At 48.9% G+C, this 27,914-nt stretch overlaps 14 protein-coding genes across 15 annotated transcripts; 8 read left to right on the plus strand and 6 right to left on the minus strand.

The window, feature by feature from the left end:
* Positions 1-183: 183 nt before the first annotated feature.
* On the minus strand, positions 184-1,880 carry FOIG_09976 (uncharacterized protein; the record flags this gene model as incomplete). Its single annotated transcript, XM_031210263.1, has 2 exons — positions 184-548; positions 590-1,880. The coding sequence occupies 2 exons, from the start codon at positions 1,878-1,880 to the stop codon at positions 184-186; spliced, it is 1,656 nt and encodes a 551-aa protein (XP_031059741.1).
* A 581-nt stretch (positions 1,881-2,461) lies between these two features.
* Positions 2,462-4,477, plus strand: FOIG_09977 (uncharacterized protein; the record flags this gene model as incomplete). Its single annotated transcript, XM_031210264.1, has 1 exon — positions 2,462-4,477. The coding sequence occupies one exon, from the start codon at positions 2,462-2,464 to the stop codon at positions 4,475-4,477; it is 2,016 nt and encodes a 671-aa protein (XP_031059742.1).
* Positions 4,478-4,654: 177 nt separating this feature from the next.
* Positions 4,655-5,461, plus strand: FOIG_09978 (uncharacterized protein; the record flags this gene model as incomplete). Its single annotated transcript, XM_031210265.1, has 1 exon — positions 4,655-5,461. One exon carries the CDS (start codon positions 4,655-4,657, stop codon positions 5,459-5,461), a length of 807 nt encoding a protein of 268 aa, XP_031059743.1.
* A 177-nt stretch (positions 5,462-5,638) lies between these two features.
* Positions 5,639-6,343, minus strand: FOIG_09979 (uncharacterized protein; the record flags this gene model as incomplete). The annotated part of the gene is made up of 3 exons (XM_031210266.1): positions 5,639-5,952; positions 6,007-6,203; positions 6,264-6,343. The coding sequence occupies 3 exons, from the start codon at positions 6,341-6,343 to the stop codon at positions 5,684-5,686; spliced, it is 546 nt and encodes a 181-aa protein (XP_031059744.1). The 3' UTR covers positions 5,639-5,683.
* A 152-nt stretch (positions 6,344-6,495) lies between these two features.
* FOIG_09980 (uncharacterized protein) lies at positions 6,496-7,746 on the minus strand. Its single transcript, XM_031210267.1, has one exon. It carries the CDS (start codon positions 7,635-7,637, stop codon positions 6,633-6,635), a length of 1,005 nt encoding a protein of 334 aa, XP_031059745.1. The 5' UTR covers positions 7,638-7,746; the 3' UTR covers positions 6,496-6,632.
* Positions 7,747-7,944: 198 nt separating this feature from the next.
* FOIG_09981 (uncharacterized protein) lies at positions 7,945-8,824 on the minus strand (the record flags this gene model as incomplete). Its single annotated transcript, XM_031210268.1, has 5 exons — positions 7,945-8,163; positions 8,213-8,269; positions 8,316-8,486; positions 8,538-8,715; positions 8,775-8,824. 5 exons carry the CDS (start codon positions 8,822-8,824, stop codon positions 7,945-7,947), a joined length of 675 nt encoding a protein of 224 aa, XP_031059746.1.
* A 358-nt stretch (positions 8,825-9,182) lies between these two features.
* Positions 9,183-10,157, plus strand: FOIG_09982 (uncharacterized protein; the record flags this gene model as incomplete). The annotated part of the gene is made up of 1 exon (XM_031210269.1): positions 9,183-10,157. One exon carries the CDS (start codon positions 9,183-9,185, stop codon positions 10,155-10,157), a length of 975 nt encoding a protein of 324 aa, XP_031059747.1.
* Positions 10,158-10,456: 299 nt separating this feature from the next.
* Positions 10,457-12,448, plus strand: FOIG_09983 (uncharacterized protein; the record flags this gene model as incomplete). Its single annotated transcript, XM_031210270.1, has 2 exons — positions 10,457-11,843; positions 11,893-12,448. Exons 1-2 carry the CDS (start codon positions 10,486-10,488, stop codon positions 12,446-12,448), a joined length of 1,914 nt encoding a protein of 637 aa, XP_031059748.1. The 5' UTR covers positions 10,457-10,485.
* Positions 12,449-14,175: 1,727 nt separating this feature from the next.
* On the plus strand, positions 14,176-16,039 carry FOIG_09984 (uncharacterized protein). Its single transcript, XM_031210271.1, has 3 exons — positions 14,176-15,008; positions 15,059-15,546; positions 15,600-16,039. The coding sequence occupies exons 1-3, from the start codon at positions 14,760-14,762 to the stop codon at positions 15,907-15,909; spliced, it is 1,047 nt and encodes a 348-aa protein (XP_031059749.1). The 5' UTR covers positions 14,176-14,759; the 3' UTR covers positions 15,910-16,039.
* Positions 16,040-17,321: 1,282 nt separating this feature from the next.
* Positions 17,322-20,438, plus strand: FOIG_09985 (uncharacterized protein). Its single transcript, XM_031210272.1, has 5 exons — positions 17,322-17,585; positions 17,664-18,939; positions 18,992-19,261; positions 19,318-19,456; positions 19,506-20,438. The coding sequence occupies exons 1-5, from the start codon at positions 17,437-17,439 to the stop codon at positions 20,339-20,341; spliced, it is 2,670 nt and encodes an 889-aa protein (XP_031059750.1). The 5' UTR covers positions 17,322-17,436; the 3' UTR covers positions 20,342-20,438.
* A 384-nt stretch (positions 20,439-20,822) lies between these two features.
* Positions 20,823-21,778, plus strand: FOIG_09986 (uncharacterized protein). The gene is made up of 4 exons (XM_031210273.1): positions 20,823-21,016; positions 21,067-21,308; positions 21,378-21,495; positions 21,550-21,778. Exons 1-4 carry the CDS (start codon positions 20,894-20,896, stop codon positions 21,715-21,717), a joined length of 651 nt encoding a protein of 216 aa, XP_031059751.1. The 5' UTR covers positions 20,823-20,893; the 3' UTR covers positions 21,718-21,778.
* Positions 21,779-21,945: 167 nt separating this feature from the next.
* FOIG_09987 (uncharacterized protein) lies at positions 21,946-22,840 on the minus strand. Its single transcript, XM_031210274.1, has 3 exons — positions 22,592-22,840; positions 22,429-22,539; positions 21,946-22,335 (listed from the first exon to the last, which is right to left on the minus strand). Exons 1-3 carry the CDS (start codon positions 22,655-22,657, stop codon positions 22,183-22,185), a joined length of 330 nt encoding a protein of 109 aa, XP_031059752.1. The 5' UTR covers positions 22,658-22,840; the 3' UTR covers positions 21,946-22,182.
* A 534-nt stretch (positions 22,841-23,374) lies between these two features.
* FOIG_09988 (uncharacterized protein) lies at positions 23,375-25,117 on the plus strand (the record flags this gene model as incomplete). The annotated part of the gene is made up of 5 exons (XM_031210275.1): positions 23,375-23,476; positions 23,526-23,600; positions 23,660-23,954; positions 24,013-24,457; positions 24,508-25,117. The coding sequence occupies 5 exons, from the start codon at positions 23,375-23,377 to the stop codon at positions 25,115-25,117; spliced, it is 1,527 nt and encodes a 508-aa protein (XP_031059753.1).
* A 627-nt stretch (positions 25,118-25,744) lies between these two features.
* FOIG_09989 (uncharacterized protein) lies at positions 25,745-27,890 on the minus strand (the record flags this gene model as incomplete). Of its 2 annotated transcripts, XM_031210277.1 has the most annotated exons (6): positions 27,829-27,890; positions 27,460-27,779; positions 27,247-27,412; positions 26,736-27,191; positions 26,535-26,688; positions 25,745-26,479 (listed from the first exon to the last, which is right to left on the minus strand). In XM_031210277.1, the coding sequence occupies exons 2-6, from the start codon at positions 27,746-27,748 to the stop codon at positions 25,745-25,747; spliced, it is 1,800 nt and encodes a 599-aa protein (XP_031059755.1). In that variant the 5' UTR covers positions 27,749-27,779; positions 27,829-27,890. The 2 variants fall into 2 exon arrangements, with proteins under 2 accessions (XP_031059755.1, XP_031059754.1); XM_031210276.1 differs by having other exon boundaries at positions 27,460-27,890.
* Positions 27,891-27,914: the final 24 nt, after the last annotated feature.

Raw genomic sequence — 27,914 nt, forward strand, 5'->3', positions numbered from 1 at the left:
TAAAATCCTTAGATGCGCATAGAGTAGAAAATATTCCTCAATCCACACCCAACTTATGTGCATATTAATGACGCTAACATGGAGACCTGGCCTCGACTTTTGTTACTAATCCTAACAAAACTTCCCAGATATCACTCCTATTCTTACTGCCTTCTCCCTCGAGTTCCCCTCGGTGGTGTCAGATTACGCCCCTGGCCCGACGTACCATAAGGCCCAGATCTCAGTGGGCTCGTATCCCTTCCTCTTGGCCCAATAGGCTGCCGGGTATGACCTGTTGGGGACATTGACGGGCCTACAGTCGAATTGGGACCTCCAAGCGGCAGTGATGTCCCTGATTGTCGTTGGGTACCATGAAGCTGAACTCGAGGTCCTAAACGGCCGGGGCTTGCACCCCTTCTGGGGGTTTGTGTTGGCTGATAACTGGCGGGATACATAGGCGAGCTTGACATAGTGTGAGCTCCTAGAGGCGGCGTGGACATCCGTCGCGGGACGTTGTTCTGGTAAGCGTTGACCCTTGTATTTGGACTGCTTGCTCGCCGACCATGAGGCTGTTGCAGATAGCCAATAGAGGCCTCAGACATTGGTATACCCGATCCCTGTCCCATGGGAGCGCTCTGTTGATTATATTGGTTGAAACTCAGTTGCTGCATCTGTGCCGTCATTGTCCCGGCATTCGGTGGTGCTCTTCCAGTTGGATATCGATTATCTGTTGGTCCTGATTGACTGTGTGCTGGATAGGATCGACTCGAAGGATTAGGCGGAGGAAATCGATATTCCGGTGCAAGTTGCTGGCTCGTTTGGGGCAGCGGGCTGGACGGCCTATATGATTGATATGGTGGTATTGGGGCAGCTGTCTGGCGAGGCAAACCCACGGCAGGACCGGGAAGAGTTGATCCTCCTATTGGGGGGAGACGACTACTTCCCGCGGCGGTGTTAGAGGCATTTGACGATGATCGTCTGTGGCTAGAGGATGATGGCCTTCCCGTTCCCTGACTTGGTATTGCCGTTGGTTCATACCCTCCACTTCCTGATGCAGACCTATGATTCGATCTATGCCCTGGGGCAGCTTCTGTGTTTCTACGGACACTGACACCCGCAACGTCACGAAACTGCCTTCGGTTTACCCGATACGGAGAACCCCGATCGTCGACATATTCATCATCGCTTGACTCGGTAGAGTCGGTAGAGTCGCCTTGTCTAGATGTCCTTGTTAGACTGGGAGCTATGTCGCTACTTGTATAGCCGCGGTAATATGACGGTTGTTGAATCGGCGGGGCTTGGAAAGAAGGTGCTTGAGGGACCACGTTCTGCTGGAGTCCAGATGGAGGCTGATAATCTGAGAATGGTTGGGTGCCTGTAGCTTGGCCAAAGCCTTGTCCACTCGACGCTCCAGGCTGATAAGCCGTAGGTTGACCATAGTTTGATAAATTACCTTGAGGTACATCCTCTGATCTAGACGCTCGGTGGTGCTGTTGTCTGGATGACCTCGCTTCTAGTGTTGTTGATGGACGTACATCTGGATTGTGTGTCGTCCTACTCGCTTCCCTAGATCCTTGAGGCGCCGATGTCGAGCCAGTGTTTGAGGAGTTGGCCGTTTTTCGGTGGGACTGTCTGCTAGATGATGCAGGCTGTCCTTGGAAAGAAGGCAAGGCGTCTCGTGTCGATATTCTGGCGCTAGTATTGGCGATCCTCATTCGTTCGAGCTCACCTCTCAAGTCTTCTGAGCTACGTTGCACGGTCCTTAGTCTGTCTTGCGCTGCTCTGATTTCGCGCTGGGTTTGAGCTTCACGTCCTTGTCTGGTGGCCTCATCTCTCTGGGCCTCTAGGTTCGCTGTCAGGCTACGGATCTCTGACAGACGTCCACTACTAAAATGGAGCATGGGATTAGTGTATTCAACGCAAATCGTATCGTGTTGGGGGCTGTACCTATCATGAGACATTGTCAAAGCGGCGCAACCAATATGTGATTAGAATTTGATATGTTTTAAAGTTCATGCTTTATGTGGGAAGAAAGTTCAGTGACTAAGTAGTGAAATGTTGTAGGCTATTTATGCCTCTTAGACAACAACAAGGGTTTTTGGCGGAGAGGAATCCCTAACGCAGAGCCTCATCTTGAACAACTCATCTGCTGACCCCCCTTCTTGTGTAAAGTGCGACACTCAATCGCTATGATTAAGCCGGTTCGCTGTTTTATCGCTCAGCTGAAAATATCATGCAGTCATGCAGCCACGCTCAAGTGTTCCAGCCAGTGAGTAGATGCCACCTTTCTGTGGTGAGGGTTTTATGCAGGCGCCTTTATCAGTTGGGAGCCTGCTTTCAGCCGCCATCGCTGATGATGGGGGAGGGTCGCATGGGAGGCCATATTTGGATAAGCTACCTACGTCACTAGTTCTTATCTAGCAATACTGACGATTCGTACGTCCAGAACTTCTATTACAGTCCTTCTCGAAAGCGTCAAACCATGGTAGACGATTTAGCTGAGAGCTTGACTTTGGAGGAACTGGAGGTGGCGATTGCAAGTCTGAGAAATAGCTTGGAGAGCATGTCGCGCAACGATCCGGATTTCTATTCAAAGACGACTTTGCTTGCACATGGGCTTCGGAAGCACCACCTTTTATCACGGCCACATGGGGATTTGAGCGCTCTCAACGAGTCCATCACCTTTCTGCAACAAGCTGTCGATGGTTCGTCTGTAGACGATGACAGGAGAGCTCAGTGGCTCATTAGCCTCGCTTTTGGCTTAAGCCTTCGTTGCGATGCGACGGAATCTGAAGGCGATGCTATAGAAGCTTCTCGAGTAGCCTACGAGGCCGTAAGCGCGGTACAGAAGGACGATTCGTCACATGTTACAATCCTGCAATCCGCTTGTCATTTCATAGGAAAAAGCGCAGTCAGGCTCAACGATAAAGATGATTTGGAAAGATTGCTCGAGATGCACAAGTCCATACTGGCGGTCACAACCGTCGACCATGCAAAACTCAAATCGCGACTGCGGAGCTACGGTAATACTTTGTTCAAAGGGTACTTGTCATTCGGACAGATAGAGTATCTGGAGGAAGCGATCCGAGTCTCGGAGTACATCATCAATATCCCAGATCAAAGCCCTGAAGAACACGCGAGAAATGTATGGATTCTCGGCCAGCGCCTCGTTCAACGATACTTGAGGACCGGAACATCTGCCGATCTTGATGACAGCATAAGAGCATGCCAACAAGCTGTCGACGACACTCCACTCAGCTCCAACAATCGACAGCGGAGGCTACAGTCCCTTTGCGATAGGCTGGGAGAGAAGTATTCTCAGACCCTGGACGAAGCTGATTTCCAGGCTGCCAAAGTGGTGGTAGATAAAATTCTTGATCAATTACCGACGAAAACGAAGAGCCGAGCGCGATCCCTTGGAAACATTGGCATTATCTTGAGTCTCCGATATAGGCAAACAGGACGTGATGATGACTTTCAACATGCTGTCCGTGTTGCTAGAGAAGCCGTTGAGCTGACTGTCCAAGGCGATATGGGCCGTGCTGTCCGTCTCAGTAATCTTGGTGGGGTGTTTGCCGAGGCGTATGGCAAGACTGGAAACAAGGAGCAACTCGAAGAGGCAATCCGAATCGGAACAGACACCCTCACTGCCACGCCTGATGATCATCCAGACAAAGCCCTTCGGCATTTCAACCTTTCAGACAGACTTCAGTTACGATATCTTGAGTCGGAATCAACTGATGACCTCGAAGAAGCTATTTCCTTATACCGATTCGTCCTAAATCAGCTTAGTGCCCCCGTGTTTCTTCGTGTTCAGGCTGGCTACTCTCTGATGCAGAGTTGCGTCTGGAATCGCGACTGGAACGAGGCATACAAGGCTGGCTCCCAAACGATCGATCAATTGTCACTCCTCAGGCCTCTTTCACTGCAAAACACTGATATACAGCGTGAAGCGAGCAAGCTTTTGGGTTTAGGTACTGAGACAGCATCACTCGCATTGGAAGTGGGGAAGAGCGCAGCAACTGCCCTTGAGTTCCTCGAGATGGCTCGAGGAGTCATGGCGTCTTCCATAAACGTGCTTCGGGCCGATATCAAAGATCTGGAGAGGGACTTCCCGGAATTGGCCGGCAGATATGACCGTCTTCGAGACCGACTCGACACTGGTTCTGTTCCCAAATCCGACTTTGCACTTGGCGAAGAGGTTTGGGGAAATGATATGAGTCAGAGGTATGATACCGGAGAGCAGATTTCAGCATTGTTGGGGGAGATACGTTCAAAGCCGGGCTTTGAGCACTTCTCACGGCCTGAAGATGAGGAGCGGATGCCAAGTGCGGCCGCTCTGGGTCCGGCGATTGTGGTCAACGTTGGCCCTCTTGCTTGCGACGCTATAATCATCCAGCAGGATGGGTTCAGTGCCATCCCCCTCCCGCGCTTAGACAAGAACAAAATCGACTCAAAGAATAAGTCATTAGGTCGAGGTAGTCTCAAGGTCCTCTAATGGCTTTGGGATGTCGTTGCTGAGCCCATACTGACTGCGCTGGGTTTCACCGAGCCACCCCGTTCGGGCGAGATGAAGAGGGTATGGTGGGTTTTGACTGGCTCTCTGAGTACCTTTCCTATTCATGCTGCAGGGCGGCACAGTCGTCGAAACGGCAAGACGGTGATGGACAGAGTTATGTCTTCATACGCTACCTCGGTATCAGCCATTGTACAAAGTCGAAGGACGGCCCCTGTCTCTCACAACGAGGCGCTATTGGTGTCTGCTGGTGAAACGCCTAGTCTCCGAAGGCTAGCCTTTGCACATAAAGAAATCAGCGTGTTACAAGATGTTTGTCACCGTATGAAGCTCAAGCCTGTCGTGCCTGAACCCATCAGAGAAGATGTGCTGTCACATCTACGAAAGTGCAAGATCTTCCACTTCGTAGGGCACGGATACACAGATACAGCTGATCCTTCCAGAAGCCAGCTGTACCTGAATGACTGGGAAACAAGCCCCCTTACAGTCGCAAGCCTCCTTGAGCTCAACCTTCATCGGGAGGGTCCGTTTCTTGCTTATTTATCTGCCTGCGGTACAGGGCAGATCAAAAGCCAAAAGCTCTTTGATGAAGGTATCCATATTATCAGCGCATGTCAACTGGCGGGCTTTCGGCATGTCATCGGGACTCTGTGGGAGGTCAATGATCAGTCTTGTGTTGATATGGCTGCTATCATATACGAGGAAATTCTCAGGGGAGACATGTCGGATGATTCGGTGTGTCGTGGTGTTCATGCTGCCACGAAAGCGAAGAGAGATCAGTGGCTTGATGAGACCTATGGCGCTGAGAAGGCCACAACTCCAACAGAGAATGGGCCAAGAAAGGAGAAGAGGGAAGTTGATGTCGAAAGAGATATCATCTCTCTTGATGAAGACGATGGACAAAGTATTCCTGGGGCGGGGAATGGTCTATTGCACTGGGTTCCATATGTGCATTTTGGTGCATGATTCTCAGCTTTTAGCCTCGGGTGTCTCGGAAACTTCAACAGCCCGCGGTGTTATCTTTATCAAAAAAGACCAACTGTATTATTCGCCTTTTATCAATCTCACTCAAACCATTAAATATCGGTTGTGCTCATTTGGTCGTATATCCGACACTTTCAACAATATCTGAAATCCCAACATGCCAGTATGCTCGACGCAAATATTACCTAAATCATACAGCTTTTCTCATGAGCTGAAGAGCTGTTCAAGCTTTGACTTGCCCTCCAACTTCTTGATCTCTTGCTTCATCGCATCAATACGATAGTTCTTCCACGCCTTCTCTATCCGCTCTTTTGCTTCAGAGTTCTTCGTAATAGTGCGTGACGCTGACGCGGTACCTGAAAGAAGGCCTGTTTCACCACCTAGGAACAAACCTCCGATAGAGAAGAAGAAATAGGTGGCTGCATCACCCCACTTTGAAGGCGCAAGCTGGGCGGTGAGATCTGGGATGGGTTCTGTGAAAAACAGTCAGCGTAAGAGCAAAATGCGTGTTGCAATACATGACTTACGGGTCCTGCCATCTGCAAATTTGACCTCGACGGGCTTCTCCATCGCTCTGAAGGCGTTAAAGTAGGCCAATCGCATCTTTCGTAGTCTAAAAGCGCACAAGACGCCGAAACCAAGACCCAGCAGCGAGCCTACCTTGGTATGGGTTGAGACTTTCCTCCCCGCAGTTCTCAGGATTTCGCGGTCATTATCGTTCAAACTCGACGACGTTAATATTTCCAAGCTTCAATTCAGCGTGAGAACAAGCGGTTGGACGTACTCGTGCTGGAAGTGCTCTTCCGCGAGCTTCCGGAGCTCGTCGCTCCTCCCAGATCGGAAAGCGGCAAGTGATTCGGACATGTTTACGATTGTGGTTTGACTTGATGAATTGGGAGAATACTTATGAAGCTGAATGAGAGACTGAAAGATAAACGAGCAGCGAGTTTCAAATAAATACGGAGACGCCTTTGGAAGACGTTGGAGCTCGTAACGCTGACGTCACCACCTTCAATTCTCGTTCCTTGTCCCGATTTCGCTAGCGGAAGAAACATGAAGAATTCCACAAAACGTCATTGTTGTGTCCAAACGTATCTTCATGATTCGGCTTTTTATGCGGCATTGAGTAATGGCCTAAATTCAGTAAAGACTACTATTTATGCTGACTCTGAATCAAAGCCTCCCACTCCGTCAACAGTCCCATGATCTCAACACTCTGATCAACATTCGGCGAAGGCCGTTCAGCTGTCTTAACACCGCGAGATAAATAATCTTCCACCTTCTTCACCTGATATCCAAACGCGTCCATTTCTGCAGGCACGGTGACTTGTTCCGTTGATCCGCCGTAGGTTTTGATCTCGATGATGTTGTCGCCTGCGATAGGTAGCCAAGGGTTCGTGACGAACCTGATCCTGCCCTTGTCTCCAAGAATCGCGAATGATGAGTCGTTGCCGTAGCTGTCTGTTGACTGGAGACTTGCAAGAACGCCATTGTCGAAACGGACTGTCAGTGATGCGTCGCGGACATGTACGCTGCCCTCGGTTGAGATATTGCCGAAGCCGTGCAATTGACGCTTTGCGAAGGCGTCGCTTCCGAAAGCTGTCTCGATGACGAAGTGCAGAAGCGAGACTGGATAACAGCCCAGATTGTAGATAGTTCCCATGCTCAGAGGATTCGCCTTCTTCCAGATATTCGCAGAGTAATACCCCGAAGCACCTCTCACCGTCCCAATCTTGCCCTCAAGAAGCAGTTCCTGAATCTTCTTCATCAACGGATGCGTAAGGTACATGAGCCCCTCCAAAAAGAACACACCCGCATCTTTCACGGCCTTCTCAATCGCCTTGGCATCCTCCATCGTCGTCGCCAACGACTTCTCAGACAAGATCGCCTTGCCTCGCTTAGCAGCCGCCAACACTGCGGGTGTGTGCATATGATTCGGCAGGCCGACGTACACGACATCTATCTCAGCTTTGTCGAGCAGCTCATCTATAGAAGCGTATCGCTCTGCAATCCCATGCTTGTCGGCGAATGCTTTCAGGCGGGCTTCGTTGCGCCCGAAGACTGCGGCGATGGTGGAGTTTTGGCTGGCGAGGATGGAGCGGGCGACCACGTCGGAGATGAAGCTCGTTCCGAGCATTCCCCAGCGCAACACGGTCATATTGGATAAGTGATCAGACTGGATAAGTTAATTTGAAGGTATAAAAAAGTTCTAAATTGCTTCAAGGGCGTCTTTTTATAGCCAAGGCGGTCTCGTCAGCATTTCGGAGTTGTTCTTGTGAAACCGCTAACGTTTAGTTCCTTATCTGGCTTATCTAAATCCGGTCATCTCCGAGTATTACCGCTTACAAGCTGCCATTTCCGTCCTAACCTGAGGCTATTCACTTCTGAATTACAAACCAGTAATACGATATCCTCTTTATATCTATAGCTACATGGATATAACCTACGGTCTCTCCTTTATGTCCTCAACGATACTCTTTCTTTGCAGCTGTGAACGTCTTGCCTTGAGCGATATCCCGCGCCATGTTGTCATCAGCCTCAACCTGCCCTGGTAAGATCTCCACAATCTTTGACAGCACTTCCTTGGGCACGCAAACAACCCCATTTAGATCCCCAAATATGATATCGCCCGGATTGATAGTCACATCAAGAGCAGAGTCCTGTAACTTCACAGGCACATTAATCTATAATGCTTTAGTCATGAGCGTCCTACGTTTGGTGAATATCACGTACCTCACTGGAGCGAGCAACCTCATAGAAGCTCGGCGTACCGACATTGCGAGCGAAGACCTTTAATCTTTTAGTTGGAACCTCAACCACGTTATGAACAACCTACTGGGTAGTCTAATTTGCGGTGATCCTGCAAATCTCGAAAAGTACCGTCGACAACCGTTCCGACGGCTCCAGAGTACTTGGCACGAGTGCTCATCAGACCACCATAGACAGCGTTGAAGGTACCATGGGGCGCTGAAATGAAGACTACATGATCTTTTGGGATGGTGTCGATCTATAAAAGCCGTTAGTAGTGGTTCCTGTCAAGGCAGTTGTGGGCTCGTACGTAATGCTCCTTGAGCTTGGGTGCGTTGGTCTGAGTGTTGCGGACAAACTTGACAGTGTATGCAGGTCCAATGAGCTTTCTCTCGCCTTCCTGTCGCAGAGGCGACCACATGCTCAAGTTGGGAAGATAACCGCCATGAGGAACGCCCACTTTGAGCAATGCGTCTGATACATCGCATCTGCACCAGAACTCATATCAGTATAATTTACTACCATGACTTTGTTCTTTTTTACGTACGTGGAGTACGAGCGAAGCCTCTCAGTCAGCAAAAGGTCTGGAGATGTCATGGTAGATAAGGCCGCGGTTGTAGAGATGCTGCGATGAAATGGTGTTCGATTGGCAACGAGGACCTTGTGAAATAATCTTGTAATGCTCATTGATGCTGAGTCGAAGTAGTTATATATAATATTCTCTAGAATGGAAATTTCATGTGGGCTTTGGTGGGTTGATATGAGCGCACCGGTCTCTCGGCAAGTTTCCGGGAGATTGTCCGGGACAACCTCCGGGAAAGTATCCCGGAAGAAACTTGCCCTAGAGACAGCCAAAAGACTTGATTGCTCTGTGTATAAATCGAATACAAATGCCAAAATATTCAGGGTGCTATAATTTTAACATTCAATATTTCACTATCTTTCGCTTGTTATCATGGCTGACTCCAAACCAAGCGTCTACGTCTTGGACCCCTACCATCCAGACGCCATCGCGGCCCTGCAACAATCATCTGACATCAATGTCGTCCTCCCAGCAGACCCAAACAAGAACCAATATGTTGAAAATGCAACTGCAGTCATGCTCCGCAGCGAGACTCGTCTCGGCGCAGATGAACTCGCCAAATGCAAAAAGCTGAAATACATCGTCAAACAAGGCGTTGGCGTCGACAACATCGATCTCAAAGCAGCTGCCGCAGCGGGCATCAAAGTGTACAACACACCTGGTCTGAATGGAGAAGCAGTCGCTGAGCTCACACTCGCATTGGCTTTGACGTTGTCGCGACGTGTTGCTGAGATTGACCGTCGGACGAGAAACGGGGAGGCTATTGTCAGAAGCCAGACACTTGGAAAAAGCTTATTCAAGAAGACCTTGGGAGTTATTGGAATGGGGAATATTGGGTTCGCTGTTGCTAAGAAGTGGGTTGGAGCTATGGAGGGCAATATCGTCGCTTATGATCCCTTCTCTGATGGAAAGCAGTGGCTTAGCACTTTTGGAGAAAGCAGATTTCGCCAGGTCTCAACACTTCATGATCTTCTGCACGCATCAGATGTCATAACTCTTCATCTTCCTCTCACCCAGGACACTGAAAACACCATCTCAACCGCAGAGTTCAACGTCATGAAAGATGGTGTAATCCTGCTCAACTGCGCCCGAGGTGGAATCGTTGACGAGGATGCACTGTTAACTGCACTGAAAAGTGGAAAGCTATTTGGTGCTGGTCTTGATGCCATGGTGGTTGAGCCTCCGACTGTTGAGGCATACCCTGAGTTGCTGGCGTTGCCGAACGTTGTCTTGACGCCGCATGTTGGGGCTTCGACGGTTGAGAATCAGAGTCAGAGCGGTATGGCGGTTGCGGAGATTGCGATGGCGCTCTTGAGAGGGGAGGAGAAAGGGAATAGAGTAGCTTAGATGCATTAGACATCAGTTCGTCCTCAGTAGATCATATGAAATAGAGTATTATGAGTATGTTTCTTCACACTGATGTTGATCTCATTTTAATCCTCCAATAAGATGACGTGCATCTGAGGATGATGCTGCGGAGTGGAGAGTGCTAGCTCAAAGTAGATACAAGCTTTTCCGAGATCGGCCACTCCAACGTTCACTCCATCTCGACTTGTCATCAATCTCTCTTCAATGGCCAGGCCACGATGAGCCAATTCCATCTAGATCCCATCAGAACTAAGCAAAAGATATCTTGTATCTCACGGGACTCATATGCTGGCAAATATACACCATAATGCCCAAGGCAAGGCGCGAACGAAGAGAATCTCCGCCCCGCCCAAAGAAAACAGCCCGATTGACATGCAAAAACTGTCGTGCCCGCAAAGTCCGCTGCGATGGAGGCCAGCCCATTTGCGGTATCTGTATAGCATACAATGAGGCTTGCCAATATGATCGACCACCGCCCATGACGCAGATTCGTGCTATGGCAGATAAGATCGCTCAGCTTGAACAGACCATCAAAGACCTCCAGAACAAGGATGGAAACAGTATTGCTCCTCTGCAAGCTAGCGCGGCAGTTCTAGCAGAAAACACGAGAGTTTCAACGCTTGCAGATCCTCTTCCGACCATTGAGGTTGCGGACGGTACTCTAGATACAGCTCGTGCTTACTACGACACCACGTCGGCAGTTCACGATCCCGGAGATACGCCATCGCAAGCAACGACGGGTCAAATTACCGTGGCACACAGCCCTGAAACTCGCCAGCCACTACCTATGGAGACGCCAGAGCTGAGGTTCTGGGAGGATCAAGCCGTCGACAGCGCAGCAGTTTATCTCAGCATTCCTCAGGATGTTATCCGACGTCTTTTCGCAACGCATTGGACGTGGGTTCACGCGAACTTTATGTTTGTCCCGCGGGCTTTGTTCCTCCGTGACGCCGCAGTTGGTGGGAAATTCTTCTCTCCGTTTCTGTTGAGCGTGTTGTGTTTGCATTCGACGCGTTTTAGGGAACGCCATTTGACGGAGCAATTACTCGCCAGAGCGAAACTGTTGTTCAGCCATGAAATACATAGTGATGGGTCTATACCGCTAGTCCAAGCACTGCTGCAGTTTAGTGCTCGCGAAATTGGTAGAGGCTCTGTGTCGCAAGCTTGGCTGTATGGCGGAATGGCATTTCGAGTTGCTATTGATATCGGTCTTTTCTCGACATCACCTGCAAGGTCTGAGAACATCATATGGACGCAACTCGGTCGGCATCTGGCATGGTCTTGCTTCTTCTGGGATACAACACTGAGTCTGTATCTCGGGAGAACGCCGTCATTGCCTGAACCACCGAAATGGGACCCTGCTATGCCCGATGATCCAGAAACCGAGTTATGGCCGCCTTATCCCATCCCCGATGATGAAGCACTCCAGAGCTATCAACCGAGAACGTCGCATTTGTTACTTTGCTTTGCATATACTTGCAAGATCAGCGTCATCATCAGTGATATACTTTTTAATATTTACGGGAGCAGAAGAACGAAAGATGTCCTGGACTTTGTACAGAATACGAGAGAGAGGCTGCACTCCTGGCGTTCAAGTTTACCGCCAGAGTTGCTTGTGGACTATCAATCCCAGATTTGTCCGCCTACACACTTCGTGGCCCAGCAGTGAGTGCATGTTGCCCTTGAAGCCGTCATCGAGCTAACAGAAGACAAGAATGTTGTACCATACCACTATAATTCTACTCCATCGGCCGTTCCTAAATAACTTAGTTTGCTGGAAAGCATGCCAAGAAGCCTCTGAATGCGTAGAGCAACTTCTCCAGCTTCTCGATAGCACCTTTGGCTTCCAGCGGTTCACATATATCATGGCTTACTGCACCTACACCGCAGCTACAGTCGTCGTGCAAGACATGAAAAACGGCAGGCCTGATACTGCCGAGCGATTCAAAATGTTTATGAGGGCTCTGGACGCTATCACAGTCAGTTGTCCTGGCATACAGCGCAGCATCGATATTTTGACAAAGGGGCTGGGTACGGTTGTCGAGCAAGATCAAGAGATGTCGCCAGCCGTTCCTGAACAAGCCCCACAGATACCGGCTTTCCCTTATACTGACTTTGGATATATCTTTGCTGAAGGAGTAGACGAGACTAGTCATGACACGACTGCGAGCTCAAATCCGTTCTTCAGCCTTGATTCTTTCCCTCATTTGCGGTTTGATGAGATTTCAGGCAGCGTGTTCGATGACGGGCAGGCTAGAAATTCGCTGTAGATTCTTTGCTCATTTCTTGCAGTACAATGTCCTAGATAAGGTTTTGGGAATCAAGAGCTAATGTCAACCTGAGATATTAACCGAGAGCCCGGCCAGAATCTATCAGACCCTTTAGGAAAATGGAGACATTTAATCAACTCCACCTTTGTCCGACTTCCCCGTCTCTCTAAGAATCTCAGGTTACTATCTGAAGTGATGAAGGACTCATTTGATGTAGTGATAGGTGACTACCCTGAAGCTTTTGACGGATCTAGAAAATCATGAAAAGCAGGGAAGAAACCCACAGCAGTGGATACGCTTCGGCCATCTTTTCTGGAGTTTCTTTTCTCCCATTATTGATTTAGTTGAAAATCACGGAAAGTACCGCATTCGTGGACCCTCTTCCTTTCTGGAGAGACCAACAAGCTCAACCCGGCTTCTGGCCCGTGCATAGCCGCGGAGTTCTCGTCTCTCAAGTCATGAGCTAAAGCAGACTGCTATGTCGAATGCGCCATGATATGAGCTTCCACTTGTGTTCATCTGGAAATGGATGGGCAAAAGATTCTGGGCTCATGCTATTCGTTCAGGTGCTGAGTGCTAACACGAAGACAGGAAATTAAGCAAAGGGAATAGGTTCACGAGAAGCTTAAAACCTAAACAGGAAAGCTCATGGTGACAACGTAATCTCAATGATACTTTATCAATCTATTCAAGATGAAAAATGGGGTCTTCTACCACGATTCCCTGAAAACTCTGCGCAAGTCAATGCGAAATAATAAAGAATTGTTTCCATCCCCTATTCTTTCCGCTACTTTACATAAATATTAGCTACAAAGTCGAGTCCAGACGGATCTTGACTAACCATGTTTTTAGCCTCATTCTTAACATATAATATTGACTCACTAGCGTCGCCCCGCTGCGCCCGAGTCATAGATAGTGTGGGATAGTGGGATATCCAGAATCGCTAGCATCAATCACCGTTCAGCTACCCTATCAACCTTCACTTCCTCAAGCCACTCGGCAGTTACAGTGACATGTGAGAATGTCTGTGGCGTCGGTGCTGTATTTCCAACGTCGGCGAAGCTCCGATTTGTGGCTTGCGGTCTTTCGCCTATCACGCGGGCAACTCACTCATAAACGAAAAAGCCACGGGAGGGGGGAAGAAGGTTATCATCAGGCATTCTTCCCCGGGTCTCGAATTGATTCTACCCCAGGAACAAAAGAATGCAACGGTTACAACGGTGTGCTAGAGCAGATGAATGCTGCGACGGAGATGGTGTGAAGAGGGAAGAGATATTTAATGCGAAGGATCTTTTAAAGTTAAGGGATTCTTTATCTCTGATACGTGCTGATGCATTAGCAAGACGCCTTGTCCTTGAGAGGGAGGACGGCAACTCGGCTGCGCACCCACATTCCGTGGGCACTGATCACATCGGGAGACGGATCACTCGGTTAACTAGTCCCCCTCAGTTGTTCAAGATCGTTAACTCTGACGTTTTGTCTCACATCACCAGCCCTGTTAATTGAACACATGGCATGATGCAACCAGGCATTGTGTGCATTAGCCCAGCCAGAAAAATATCTTCCGAATGAAAAGTCAGGAGAGACGATCAGCAGAGTTTGTCCAGCTCATTCCAAAGAAACAGGGGTTCACATCCTGATACGAATTACCGTAAAGGAGGGCTGAAAATAAACCGCTTTAACGATTTACCCCGGCTTCTCAACCTTACCCCTTACCGGCAAGGAAAGCGAAAAATGCCTAGACCAGATGCCGAAGTCAAAACTTTAAATGCGTGCACATCTCTCCCCCCCTCATTTCTCCCCACGAGAACCACGAGTCAAGACGTTACAAAACAGGATAAGTTCTGCGCTGCTTGTTTGACCAAGCTCGTTAGTTCGAAACCGATGCACCCAACCGTTGACGCCTACCCATGGGTTGGGCTGCCACTTGCGGAGAACCCGTCACTCACTTGTCAGGATAGCCTGAGTACTGGTGTCGTCTCGCAGACCAACGAGCCAATCTCTTACCGCGGAGCGCACTGTATCCGACGCCATGGAATCAAGGGTATCCCTCTCTAATTTACAATGGTCAAAAACTAATCGACCTCTTGCCTTTATCGAAGGGGGTTATCGGGAACTTTATGATATGACAGCGGTGCAGCTGAGATCCAACTAACTGGAAGGGAGGGTGATCATCGAGGCCAAGATCTTCATTTAACGCCATCAATGTCACATTGCTTTTTCCTTCTCTTTTTCCTTCTATTTTCTCCGACTTTCATTACTCGTTTTTCTTACCATCCATACCACCCTTTCGACGTTACTTTGATCGACAATGGCGGATGCAGCGGTGCCGGTGTTTTTCGAGCTCAGCTGGTCTATTTTGATGACCATCTGCATGGGAAATGTCCTGCTGGGATGTCTCGTCTGCGGTATCACCAACTGGACGCTCCTCGCCGCTGTGCCCATGTTGTCGTCAGCGGCGGGAGCTGTCGCCAATGGATTGTGCTACTATGTGTATTACCAGAAGCATCCTGCCATGATGCTTGCGATCGCTTCGGTGTTTGCTGATATTTTCTGGCTGGTATGATTGATGCGTTACTCAATTGGAGGTGACGAGCTGACGGTCACTAGCTGCAAGAAGCCGGTCTTCTTTTCTACAGTTACATCATCCTGAAACGAGTCCTTCGAGGAACGCGATGGAGGGTCTTCATGTCGCTTTTCTGGTCAGGCATCGCCGGCATTTGTGTCGTTCGCGTCGTCATCATCACCTTCCGAGTCCGATCAATCCTCGCCGGCAATGAGGATCTCTTGGCTACCATCAACCATATCCACATCGCCTACTTCGGTCTCATCGCGTCGCTCGAATGTCTCAGCGCATACTTCCTCATCGTCCTCTTCACGTCGGCCAAGACTTCATCTGCCGAGATTGCGCGCAATGGTGGTCTTTTCCAATACTTGGCTCGAAGCACAGAAATGAGAGTTGCTCTTCTGGCTCTGCAGGGCACACTTCGCGCAGTGACGCATTCATTCAAGACGGCTGGTCAGACGGCGGAGAACATTGCTACCCAGCTGGACCGATTCTTCTACGCCGTCTTCTGTCTGTACTCGATGGTGTTATAGTAAGTCCTCCTGTATTTATCTACTTTGTAAGCCATTGACCTAACTTCTGCAGCATCGATCTTCTCTCTTCCAAACTCAAGTTCAACGGTACCCAGGATTACCCTTCCTCTCGCGATCGCTATGTCCATCAGAGCAGTCAACCTGGTCGCTTCACCTCAACCCAGAAGGATGACTTTGCCCAAAATAGAACAGAGCATGTCGTCGGTGTTGATGGCGGCACACGCACTCACAAGACACGAAATGATTCTACAGATCATATCATTGAGGGCGGTTCCTCGCAAGGCGATGGGTCAATTAACCTGGAGGATATGGACCTCAAGGGTAATGTTATCAAGAAGACAGTCGAGTTCAGAGTTGTGTAGATTATTTCTCATTTTCGTTGGGCGTATTGAAGATACCAGATGTAATGTTTAGTTCATTTTCAATCTCACTTTGTAGTAGTTAGATAGCGTATCTCAAGATTAATGATTGTTGATGATAAGAAGAGTTTACCCCACAAAGTGATCGGCTCGGTTCGTGAGATCGGTTGATATCTTCCGAACCGAATGATAACTGACATGACAGTTCAGAGTCAGAAACACGATGATCCGGCAGAATGGTGCAAGACCCCTTATTCGTATCCACTGATCAGCACGCCCGTCTCGTGGCATCTTAGGGCCAAGCCATTTCCCTATTCGGGTTTTGGCAGAAGCTGAAACGCCGGAGACTGTAGAGATCGTCAGCACTGTAGATCTAGAGAGCCTCGCCTGAGCTGTGATTTTGAAGGGCAATGGCCCAGCTGAGAGTATGCTGACAAGATAAATATGGCATCGATTTAAAAGCTGTGACTGGACCAGGCGCATTGGAAGACAGCAACGGCGGCCCATGGATTATTACGTATATAGTCTAAGCTATTCGTCGATACTTAGCATATTTACATATGGCCCTAAAAGACTGCAATTATCTGACAAAAGCCTTAATATCAGACTTTTGAACTATACTTTCCTCGAACTCGTCTGCAAAGTTCCCCTCCTCCTGTCTTGACATGCCACTGGCCATCAGGGCATGCAACCACTACCGTCTTTCTTGACAGCCTAACCCACCCCATTTGATGCACTGATTCCTTCCTCGCATTGTCCCCTCAGTCATGATGTTTGCTTCCAAGGGAGGTCTTTCATATGCCCCAGGAGTTCCGGGTGTCACTTTTTTCTTCTGTACGATGCCTTCATAATATGAGGCTCTATGCATCTCAATTTGACCTCAACTGTGAAAATAGGAACAAAAACTGCTTTTGCTACTACACCTTTCCAAAAACGTTGCGTCCAGCATCAAAGCATTGGTATCAACATTTAGTTTAGGCAATATTTATCAAGTATATTGGGAACAGCTTCTAGTGATGTGATATTAACATTGTTACCGTCGTTGCCCCGAAAAGGGCTTAAAGCGGCTTTAAGATAGTAGATTCATACCATGCAAGCATTGTTATTTGTTCTCCAGGGGAACTTTGGATGTTACGGATTGTGCTTATACCCCATGCCGCTTAGTAATAGTTGTCCGAACCAAACCTCCGAGCCAGATTCGAAGCCACTCATCAAACTAGATCAATTCGAGAAATCGTCTTGGGGCCACCTCATAAAGCAGGCCATCGGAAGACTTCCGATTTCCGAATTACTCATCTGGAGTCGAATGCGCTAAATTCCGGGGTAACAAGTGGATCCTGCAGGTGATCTGATCTGGTAGTATGGGGTAAAGAGATCATCGAATAGAGTCCAGCCCTTTTTTCCCCAAACTTCGACGTCTTCGACACGACTGTTTTTCATGCTTCACACCTGAGCGCCTTTTTTTTTTATCGCCGTACAAGTAGACATTGAACAACGCCATATCATTACAGCTTGAGAGGCAGCATAATCATGAGCCCGCCTAGTACTCAGCCAGAATTCTCATGCGAGACGTGCAATCTCCCATTTCAGCGCAAGGAGCATTACCAGCGACACCTACGCACTCATACAAAAGAGAAGCCGTTCACATGCTCCGAATGTGGACAAAGCTTTGGTCGCGTGTAAGTAAGCCCTGCCGACTTAGTTGCGACCTACCTACTTATGCCGCCTGGGAGCTGCACCAATGCTGACCGCTGTAGCGACTCTCTTGCTCGTCATCATACAACCCTACATCTGAGTGCGGATCGTCAAGACAGCCGTGATCGTCCAAATGATCGCCGTCGAGTATCGCAAGCTTGCAAGCCGTGCAGCACATCAAAGGTTAGATGCGATGGCGAGCACCCATGTCAAAGATGTCGGCAACAAGACAATGATTGCTACTACGAGCCTCATGCGAAGCGAAAAATGTCAGAGGCTAGTTCTGACAGGCCAATCAGCAAGCGGAACCGAGAGAAAGCCCTGGCCAATGTTGAGGTCATGGAAAGCATCAATGTCAACGTGAATAGCAGGAACTCGCCGCTCTCACCGCCCGCGACCGTTCAGGACAACGGCTCTAACAAGACCAGCAATGCTGAAAACTACATGTCGCCGGCTCATGATCCATTCATCGAGCTATCCAAGCCCGACGACCTCAGTGCAAATATTCAAGCAATCGATCCCCAGCTTGATGCACAGCATAGCTCATCTATCGGATATCAAAGCCATCAGCATGGCCCCAGTGACATCCTCTTTGATACTGACGACATATTGGCAAAATTCAACTCTGCAAATACAATTCCGGCACCATTACCCTCTATGTTATTCGGTGATGCCTTCGACACTAACGGATGGCTCAACTACGGCGCCGATCAATCATTTGCGCCCCTCTTTCTCCAGAACGATGCATCTCTCGACGCCATCAACGAACTCTGGTTCGACCACGCAGGGTTCAAAGCACCTCAGCAACCTATCGTCTCACAGCTTACACCAGCCTCTTCGATGGTCGATCAATCAGCCGTGGCAGAGCTATACAGCCGCAGCCACTCCCCAGCTATTGATAGGGATGCGGTTGAGCCTAGAGAATATGTTGCCGTCTCAATCGAGTTAGACGCTCAGCTCAACTTCCCTGACCTATCACACCTGACAGCCGAGGACGTTGATCACGAGAATTTGGCACATGTAGATGATATCCCCGAGGAAGTGTCCAAGAATGTAGCCGAGGCAGCAGCAGAGATACAGAACGGCGGTAACTTCCCGCATTTTAGGAATCTGGCTATTCCGCCAACGCCAGTGCTAAATGCTTGGGTCCAGCTGTACTTTGAGTACTTCCACCCAGTTATGCCTATTCTGCACAAGTCGACCTTCTCCTCGTCTAAACGGCATTGGCTTCTTATCTTTACAGTGGCCGCAATCGGTGCGCACTTTTCAAGCATCAAAGATGCCCAGGCATGCTCGAGGGCAATGCATGAGACTATTCGACGACAATGCTCAACCATGGTAAGTTCTAGATGACGCAGAATGAAGGACCCGAGGCTCATTGAAAAAAAAGTGTGAACGTCAAAACTCCAACGGAAGAGAGCTTTGGATGTCGCAGACTATTCTCCTGAACCACATTGGCCTGCTCTATGGCGGTGAGCGGAGGTCTCTCGAAATTGGCGAATTCCTGCAAGCATTGCCCGTAACACTCGGAAGACGAAAAAGGCTTTTTACAAACATGTTTCCCGTAGACAAGTTTGCTCAGCTGCAGTTACCGCATGCTCAGAAATGGCAAATCTGGCTGTTAGACGAAGAGCGGCGACGGGCAGGCTTTGCTATCTGGGTGAGTCTAATGAACGAGATATCTCGCTAGTCCATACTGAGTCTTGAATTATCTAGCTCTTGGATTCTGCATTCAGCGCGCACTTTGACCTGACGAGTCTTATGAGGCTGTCCGAACTGCAGATATCCTTGCCTCAGCCGGATGATCGTTGGGGTGCATCAACGGCCCAGTGCTGGGCCAACTTTCCTGCAGTTGGTAAGCTGAAACCTATCATAATCTTTCTCCGAGTTACTGACATAAGGAGAAAACTCTGGCTCTGGTGGACTTCCGACGATGGAGCGTGTCATCTCCGAAGATAGCTGGCGATTCGTATGGTCCAAAACCAACACCTTAGGCAAGCAGGTTATGCTGCAGCATCTCACCAACGTCATCAAGGATAAAAGTGCAGACCAACCTGGCACCCCGGGCTTCTCATACCACGACAAATTACTAGCCTCGAATGTCTTGACTGATTTTCTGAATCTGATCGAGACCGACCAAATGGAGCAATCAATTGATGAAGCCAAGGCATCGACAACACACAAGATCATGGCGCTGACGGCTTTGATGACACACAATACTCCGGTCCAGAGCCTCCTTCCAACGATTATTCGATGCATATACGGCAAGCTCGACACTAAAGACTGGGCGGCGCTCAGCGATCGCTGGAGAGGAGCGTCCGGGCAAGGAAGGCTTGGATGCTTCTACGCATCGCGCATCCTCCACGTAGTACGGTCAAGCCGGTCATCGCACTTTGGTACACCAGTCTCGCTTCTCCAGGCCGTGTTGGTTCTGTGGCTTTACTCAGCGCTTGCTGAACGTTACCGTGATGGGTTTTTGTTCTCGCGCACGGCTCCAGCTGTGGTGCTTGGCCCGAAGCCCCTGGACCAGATGGAGACTAACTCTTGGATCGAGATGGGGTGGAGCCGAGTCAAGTTACCGGGAATCGGCAATCTGCTTTGTGCAGAGGGCAGAACTAAGTTGTTGGACGATGCAGTGGTGCTTATGAGATCGCTAAAGGGTTGGGGGATTAGTAATGCATATGCTCAGATCTTGCTGCGGCTGCGAGCGAGTGAGACGGCTAGTATGGCCCATGGATGATTTCAGAGTGGCCTGAAAAGCTCACAAGCTACAAGCCTTATTGTGAGCATTTACGGAGGGGCTTATATGTATTATACATGGCTACAGCAAATTCTACTCATCTGTAGCTTAGAAAACCTATTATGCGAATTGATCATCATTCTAATAACGCCATGTAGCTTGCAACGGGCCATTGGACAGTGTCAGGGCCGTCGCGGCTGTTTCACGGGTGTCCATACTGCTGCACGCTCTGGTGATCCATTACCTGCATCACTATCAAGTGAACTGTCCTTGCAGTCACTAGAGAGAACAAGAATGTTCATTTAAAAGACAAGTTGTCAGTTGAACAGCTGTCTCATGACATGCCTGTCTTCCCGGCTCCGTCGGCTCCACAATCGATTGAACTCGTTCCATTTCCGTAATTCCGACAGACTTGATGGGATCTACCTTGACATTTAATAGCTCATCGACCTATTAAACCTTATTATTTGCTTAAATGAGTTGATCGCTGACCCGATCGTGACTCTCATTCGCAAACATACCTCTTGCACCGCTTGACCAATCTTGACCAATATGGCGCCTACCGTTCTTGGAATCGTTGCATCGACTCGCACTCAAAGAGTCCTACTCACATTGGAGGAACTAGGCATTGAGTATGACTTCAAAGTCGTAGATCTCTCAAAGGGACAACACCACGTGAGTCAGAGCACGAGCAGCATTGAGGCTAGCAGCTTACACATACACAGGATCCTGAATATGTCAGAGATCATCATCCCTTCGCCAAGGTTCCAGTGTTCCAAGACGATGGAGTCGAGATTTTCGAGTCTAGAGCCATTGCTCGATACCTCGCCGTGAAGCACAAGTCGCACCTTGCTCCGCCTAGCGATGGTCCGGAAGCTTTGGCAGTATTCGAGCAAGCTGCTAGTGTGGAATATGCCTATTTTGAGCCGGCTGTCTCTGCTCTAGGATTCGAGCTAATTTTTAAGAAGTAAGATAGTCAAAGCATATTCGAAGTCTTCTGAAGGGGGAACATTCTGATTGACCTATGGCTAACTAGGCTGTTTAAACTCGGAGACACCGATCAAGCGATAGTTGACCAACAGAAGACCGTGCTCAACACGACGCTGAACTACTATGAAAAGACACTCGAGGCTCAAGAGTATCTGACCGGAAAGGTTCGTGATTTGCAAAGCACGCGTAACACCCGTCAATTATTGACCCATTGATAGGACTACAGCCTCGTTGACCTCTTTCATGTCCCCTGGTTAGGATTTATTAGGAACCGATTGCAACTTGGAGAGTTGATCGACTCTAGGAAGAACGTGGCGGCATGGGCTGAGCGCATTAGCCAGCGTGACGCATCAAAGGCGGTTTCGGCCAAGGCAGCCCAGCATTAGTTAACTTTAGAAGGTTTTCATATGAGCATACAATAGACAAAACAGATTACAGTGGGCAGAAATTTGAGATGATCATGCCGATGCGGTCGTGAAGATAAAAGCCTGAAGGCATTAGGTTAAAGAGCAGGCCTATAGTCTACCCTACGTTAAATATGTAGCTGATTGCTGCCAATAAGGTTAACCTTAGGCGGCTAACACACATGATAGGGTGCCTTGTATCAAGAAAGTCTGCTTATTGTATGAGACTATAGAGTGCAATATATACTAGTCTTTTGAAGTTCTTTATTACTGCCAGCCTCCTAAAATAATCATACGAAACAATGGATCGTGGTATGTAAAGGAAATGGATTCAGGGCTGGATCACTATCGCTCTCAAATCTAATTTCTATTCACCCTCGCTTGCCTGCAAACGATACGCTAGCAGGGCCACCACACCAGAGCCTCAGAGTCCAACGCGACCCTTGCTCAATCATTCCTCGGCAGGTCAATAATCTGAACTTTCTCTACCAAAGGGCCCAGCTCTGCCACGACAGTGAGGTGGACTGGGTCTTTGAGGGCGTAGTAGTCCCTGTCTTCAGGGCTGTCGAATTGGATGACGAATGCATGAGTGATACCTTGCTATTTTTACTATCAGCGATCTTGATCGCGGTTGGACGTGGTCAGCAGAAGAGGGGAGACACCGCCGATCGAGAGTAATATGAACTGTCTCACCTGTAGGCCTTCTGGCGAGCTATCAGCGCCACCTTGGATGGATTGAATGTAAGGCTGTTTGGACTCAGGGTGCAAGCACTTTTCCCTCATCTCTTGGATCTTGGCGGACACCTAAAGATAAGGTCAACAGTTGCCCTGAAAGACGCGGGAATTGAAAAGTGACCTTCTCGATGGCATCGCTGCCGGTGTCCGGCTTGAACTGAAACTGGACGACACGGTTGATACCCATTTTACAGGTGGCGATGTATAGCACGAAGGTACTTGTGAAAGGGATTGTCTGGGTGCCTTGGTACAATGATTGCCAAGTAGGTTGGCGGTCAGTTCTGTTGTGAACTATTGAATTTAAGTAGCGCGTGAATGATGCTCGGAAAGATGGTTGAATTTCCGATTCCCCCTTTCCCCGCAAGTTGTTGTCGCTTTCAACGTGGAGCCGACAGATCGTGGGGAAATCGTTGTCCGCTAAAGTGTACCCCAGATTATCAACCCTACAGATGAAACCTTTCGATCTCATGACCTCTAAGTATTGATGGCTGGAAAAGCTGCCAATTGTCTGGGGTTTCTATTATAAGCCTTGTGCTTCTAGAGATACTATAGATAATAAACATGTGGAAATTTGAGTGATTGTCGATTTTGAAATGGTAACAACCGATATCTATGTAATTTACATGCACTACAGCGATTCAGGGAGTCTATAAACAGTTTCAAATGACCCAAGGTTGGTGTCTAACTTCCAAGCTTTATTGAGTCTAGTTAGCATAGCCTCATATTGCACTCTTCCAACCAACTCGTTTAGCATGCCCCAAGCCGTAGTGGGGTATCCGAAGTGGTACCCGCGCGCCAGTCCTCTGCAATCACGAAACTATTTATGATAATACACCTCCCTTTATCCTGCTCGACAATTCATCACGACGAGTTGTTCCGAGTCAATATCAGCAGTACACACAAAATGGATTCCGCAAGCACAGAAAAGGCAGAAGTGTCGAGAGTGGAGAATACCAGCCAAGCCCCAAGCACCCCAACAGGTCAAGAACTGCGAGACCATCCAAAGGTGAGTTGCCCCTTTTGCGCCCTGTCCGACTACTAATAATCACCTACAGACATGGAATCGGAGCCTCAAGCTGATGGTCCTGGCCAACCTTTGCTTCATGGTATTTTGCGGTAACTTCTATTCGGTACTTTCTCCTCGATTCGCCATTCCAGACAAGCTTGACTAACCTTGGTGATTCAACAGGCCGGTATTTCTGCTGGGTTGACCCCTCTTGTATACGAATTTCACAGCAACTATGACAAGGCGGGTGATATCGTCGCGTACTCTGTGCTATGCATTGGCCTGGGCTCATTCATATGGATTCCGACCGCTGTGGTGATTGGGAAACGACCCGTCCTGCTAGCATCTCAGATAATGTTCATGGCTGGATGTATTTGGTGCTCGCAAGCAGAGTCAATGAATAGCCTTCTCGGGGCGCGAATCCTTGGTGCCTTCGGTGCTGGCGCAGTCCAAGCTGTTGGTCCTGCTGTCGTAGGAGGTAAGAAATCGCCCCCTTGATCTCAATGCCAGTCAACTTCTGACGCCTCTTATCACAGAAGTATTCTTGGAGAAGAACTACTCTAAAGCAATGGGCTTGTACGCCGTGAGTCTCTGTATCGGAGCTCAGGGCGGACCTCTTATCGCAGGCCACCTGATCGAAGCCAAAGGATGGAGTTGGTTTTTTATCCTCCTCGCTATTCTTAGCGGCTTCAACTTTCTTACACTGGCTTTCTTCTGCCCAGAGACTGCTTTCAACGTCGAGATTGAGGCGGGCGCTACTAGTGCTGATGTCGACGCCGATATTCTTGACCAGACCACCGGGTTTGGTCGCACCCAGAGCTTGCTCACAACATGGAAGCAGAACTCTTTTTATTTGAGACACCCGCACGTGAGAGGTGGTGGCTTGAGGCAATGGTTTCTTTCGTTTTTGCTGCAGATCGAATTCATGTTCGATCCCATCGTGATTCTCTCTGCGGGTATGTGGGGAATTGTGTTAGCTTGGTAAGTTTCACAGTCTCTTTGCAGCAAAATCCATTTCTAACTCTGTACAGGGTCGCAACTATCTCAGTCATCTCCAACCAACTGTTCGCGATGCCCCCCTTCTTCTGGGGTCCTGCTGAACTGGGCAATTGGGCATGCACGAGTCTAGTCGGTGTAGCCATTGCCTTTCCCATTGCTGGACCCTTGACCGACACCGTCTCCTCGTTTATCGGCCGCCGAAAGGGCAAACATATGCCTGAATACCGACTCATCACTCTGGTGGTCCCATTCCTGTTCTCTTCATCAGGCTTGTTGCTGTTTGGCTATACATACACAAAGGGGTCTTATGTAGGGCCAGCAGTTGGTTACGCCATGCAAGCTGCTAGCCTTATGCTCATCCCCACCTCTGTTCTGTCCTACGGTATCGATAGCTACCCTTACGATGCGGCTGAGGTGACTGCCTTGATGAATGCCGTCACCCATATCATTCCTTTCGGGCTGACGAAGACGGCTTCTAATTGGCTTGCCAGGGTCGGTGTGGAGAAGATGTTTCTGCAAATGGCGATCATTCAGTGGGCATTGCTAGCTGGCTTTACCATTGTGCTGCTGGTATTCGGACCGTGGATTCGGGTCAAAGCCGCTTATGTTCACCATCATTATGGCGCCAAGAGATTTCTGTAGTGTGGATGGGACTGGACCTGAGCATCAGGGTAAACATGTCTAATGGAATGGTCCTCTTTAGCTCACTCTGAGCTCAAATAGTCCATAGCTCAAGTTTGAATGGCCATTATCTTGACCTTTGCAATTGTCTTCTTGAATATGTGAGATGAACACCGCTACCTCAGCTTAATTCGGCTATCAGAAAGGATTAAGCTACAAAGTCAAGCCCGGATTCACTTTATGTACCTCCTGCTCAAGATCCTGAACACACGTCGGCAAAATCACCACACATCTTATAAGATATTCTCAAGCAAACGTTCATACTTTCTGTCTTACCAAACGGTGCGACTTCTCTCATCACTCTGTAGGCACTTAAGTATTACGAAGATGGGCGATGCTTATGGGAACTGCGATTTCGGGTAGGCAAGATCACCTTCTCCTTGGGCACTGTAGTAATATTGGCCAGAGGAGATGAACAGGGGCTTTATCTCAGTCAATGACCCGGGGTATGTAGCAAAGCATTACATACTCTATTCTCACTGTTATTTGGTTTCTGTTTCTCCAAGGAAAAAGAGATATAGAACGTCAGATATTGGTTTCAGATTGAAGAAAACTGAATAGCCTATGGATTGACCCGCCTAACACGATCTAAGCCAGAGGGTCCAGCAGAGGAACCACTAGATAACTGTCAGAGTCGGCCCCAATATGAATGGTATGACGACCCTTGTTCGCATGAGCAGCTCCGTACAAGAAGTCAAACTCCATGAAGCTCATATAGTGACCAGAAACCTTCAATGTCAAGTACTCTCCCTCCTCAAAGATGATACCAGTCGGCCAGATGGGAACCTCGAGCTTGGCAACAGTGCCGGCAGGAATAGCCTTTCGACTCGTGTTGGTGTACTCAGGCCAGTCACCAGTGAATCTCCCAGGCTTAGGGGTCACCTTTGTGGCAGCATGGCTACCTCGTAGGGAACCTGTAGGACCCAGGTATTTCAGGAAGCATGTGTCTGCAGCTTCTGTGTGCCTGTCGACAGGAGGAATAAGGTCCTTTAAAGGAACGTTCATGTTGACTAACTGAGTTCCTGAAGCATCCTGTTTGCCCAGTTGAGCGAAAACATCAATCTCATCATCGCCGTCGTTGGAGATGCTGACGTTGAGCCATGAGTAGCCAATGAGCCATGTCTTCTTGGTAAATTTGTACCTGAAGAGTACTTCCTCGCCGCCTTCAAGAGGGTGCTTAGGAAGGTATGCTGCATCATACGACACGGTGCTTGGATCCTTTGGTGAGACTGCTTCAAGCTTCTCGCCTGAACCGAGGTAAAGCTTTGTGTGCTTTGTGTTGGGGATGGGATATGATTCGAGAGGAATATTGCTGATGTTGGGCTGGTTCGGGTCAGAACTTAAATCCAGATTTGGGTAAAGACAGAAAGCAGCTTACTAGATTGAACCCGACAAGAGATCCTCGTACTTTCTGGGTGCTTGGCCAATCGTTCTGAATGCCTTTGACGAAATAGTCGTAGAACTTGTTCAGATCGTCAACGCTGTCAGGATGATACAAGTCGGACCATTCCTGTTTAGCATGAATGCGGAGCCTATAGATCCATCAGTATCCGGTTCCCAAGGCCAGGTTGAAACTCACCATTTATCCTTGGAAGAGATATCATGATAACCACGAATAGAGCCAGTAGTATGAAGAGCCGTTGAGAAGCTAGCTAAAACATAAGTAGGGACCTGGATTTTCTCGAGCTTCACATTCTTGTCCTCCCAGTAGTCATTGAACAGGGGATATTTCTCCAACATCGAGATGGGAGCCTCAGCAGCATTGCGACCCACCATCAGATCCTGTAGGAGCTTCCACATCGCACTGTAGGGATACGGCACGCCACCACGGGCAAGAGTGTCGCGATAAAAGTCCGCATTGGCTTCCCACGGAGCAATAGCGGCCAGTGAAGGAGGCTGCTGAGAAGCAATCTGCCACTGAACCATGGCGAGCCAACTGTTGCCGCCCAGGGCGACTTTACCTGTGCACCAGTCAAGCTTGGCAACGTGTTCGATGGCATCATACCCGTCTTGGCCATCTAGGTTGCCGACCCATCTGATCATGTTAGCTACATATGTAGTATCCTGCTAAGGAATGTTTATGAACTTACGGAATAATTCCTTCAGAGTCCCACGAGCCTCGCAAGTCCACATTAACGATAGCATATCCCCTAGCTGGCCAGACAGCAGGGTCCAATCCTTCGAACTTCTCATAACCGCTGACCTGATCTTCAGCCACACCGAACCGACCAGGAATCATTCCAAGTCCATGAGGGCCTAAAGGTTGTCAGAAGATTCAACACTTTATGTGCATCAGGGCTAACCATTTCCAGTCTTGCCATAAGGACTCCAGATGAGAACGGCTGGAACCTTTTCGTCAGTCTTGGGTCGAAAGACATCAGCGTACAGCTTGATGCCGTCGCGCATGGGAAGAACAATATCCTTCTCGAAGATAGTGTCGACTTCAAACGCCCTGTTTGCCGGGGTCCTCTTGTGGCCTTTAGGCAAGACTGTTACCGAAGGGTTAAGGGGGTCATAAGGACCAGCTTCTTTGGCCCCTGGGGCGATGACTGGGGTCACATCAACCTCGAAGCCATTGATCATGAGCGGCATGATACCGGTGTTTGAGTAATACAATGATGGTCTTTCTGAGAATAAGCTGCTGTATCAACCTTCGTCGTATGAATAACTACCTGACTTATAGAGCTGCAGCTGATCTGCCACTATCGCCTCTATTCTGTTAAGTCCGTTAAACTGGATCATGCTGCATCCACGATCG

Source organism: Fusarium odoratissimum (genome assembly GCF_000260195.1).
Source record: "Fusarium odoratissimum NRRL 54006 unplaced genomic scaffold supercont1.17, whole genome shotgun sequence".
Taxonomy (NCBI): domain Eukaryota; kingdom Fungi; phylum Ascomycota; class Sordariomycetes; order Hypocreales; family Nectriaceae; genus Fusarium; species Fusarium odoratissimum.

Coding starts and splice junctions, on each gene's coding strand:
- FOIG_09980 (XM_031210267.1), bottom strand. CDS start 7,637: ATGACCGTGTTGCGCTGGGGAATGCTCGGAACGAGCTTCATCTCCGAC.
- FOIG_09984 (XM_031210271.1), top strand. CDS start 14,760: ATGGCGGATGCAGCGGTGCCGGTGTTTTTCGAGCTCAGCTGGTCTATT. Junction 15,009..15,058: donor TTGCTGATATTTTCTGGCTG/GTATGATTGATG, acceptor GACGGTCACTAG/CTGCAAGAAGCCGGTCTTCT. Junction 15,547..15,599: donor CTGTACTCGATGGTGTTATA/GTAAGTCCTCCT, acceptor TAACTTCTGCAG/CATCGATCTTCTCTCTTCCA.
- FOIG_09985 (XM_031210272.1), top strand. CDS start 17,437: ATGAGCCCGCCTAGTACTCAGCCAGAATTCTCATGCGAGACGTGCAAT. Junction 18,940..18,991: donor GACGACAATGCTCAACCATG/GTAAGTTCTAGA, acceptor TTGAAAAAAAAG/TGTGAACGTCAAAACTCCAA. Junction 19,457..19,505: donor GGCCAACTTTCCTGCAGTTG/GTAAGCTGAAAC, acceptor TGACATAAGGAG/AAAACTCTGGCTCTGGTGGA.
- FOIG_09986 (XM_031210273.1), top strand. CDS start 20,894: ATGGCGCCTACCGTTCTTGGAATCGTTGCATCGACTCGCACTCAAAGA. Junction 21,017..21,066: donor TCTCAAAGGGACAACACCAC/GTGAGTCAGAGC, acceptor ACACATACACAG/GATCCTGAATATGTCAGAGA. Junction 21,309..21,377: donor TTCGAGCTAATTTTTAAGAA/GTAAGATAGTCA, acceptor ATGGCTAACTAG/GCTGTTTAAACTCGGAGACA.
- FOIG_09987 (XM_031210274.1), bottom strand. CDS start 22,657: ATGGGTATCAACCGTGTCGTCCAGTTTCAGTTCAAGCCGGACACCGGC. Junction 22,540..22,591: donor GCAGCGATGCCATCGAGAAG/GTCACTTTTCAA, acceptor CCTTATCTTTAG/GTGTCCGCCAAGATCCAAGA. Junction 22,336..22,428: donor GCTCGCCAGAAGGCCTACAG/GTGAGACAGTTC, acceptor TAGTAAAAATAG/CAAGGTATCACTCATGCATT.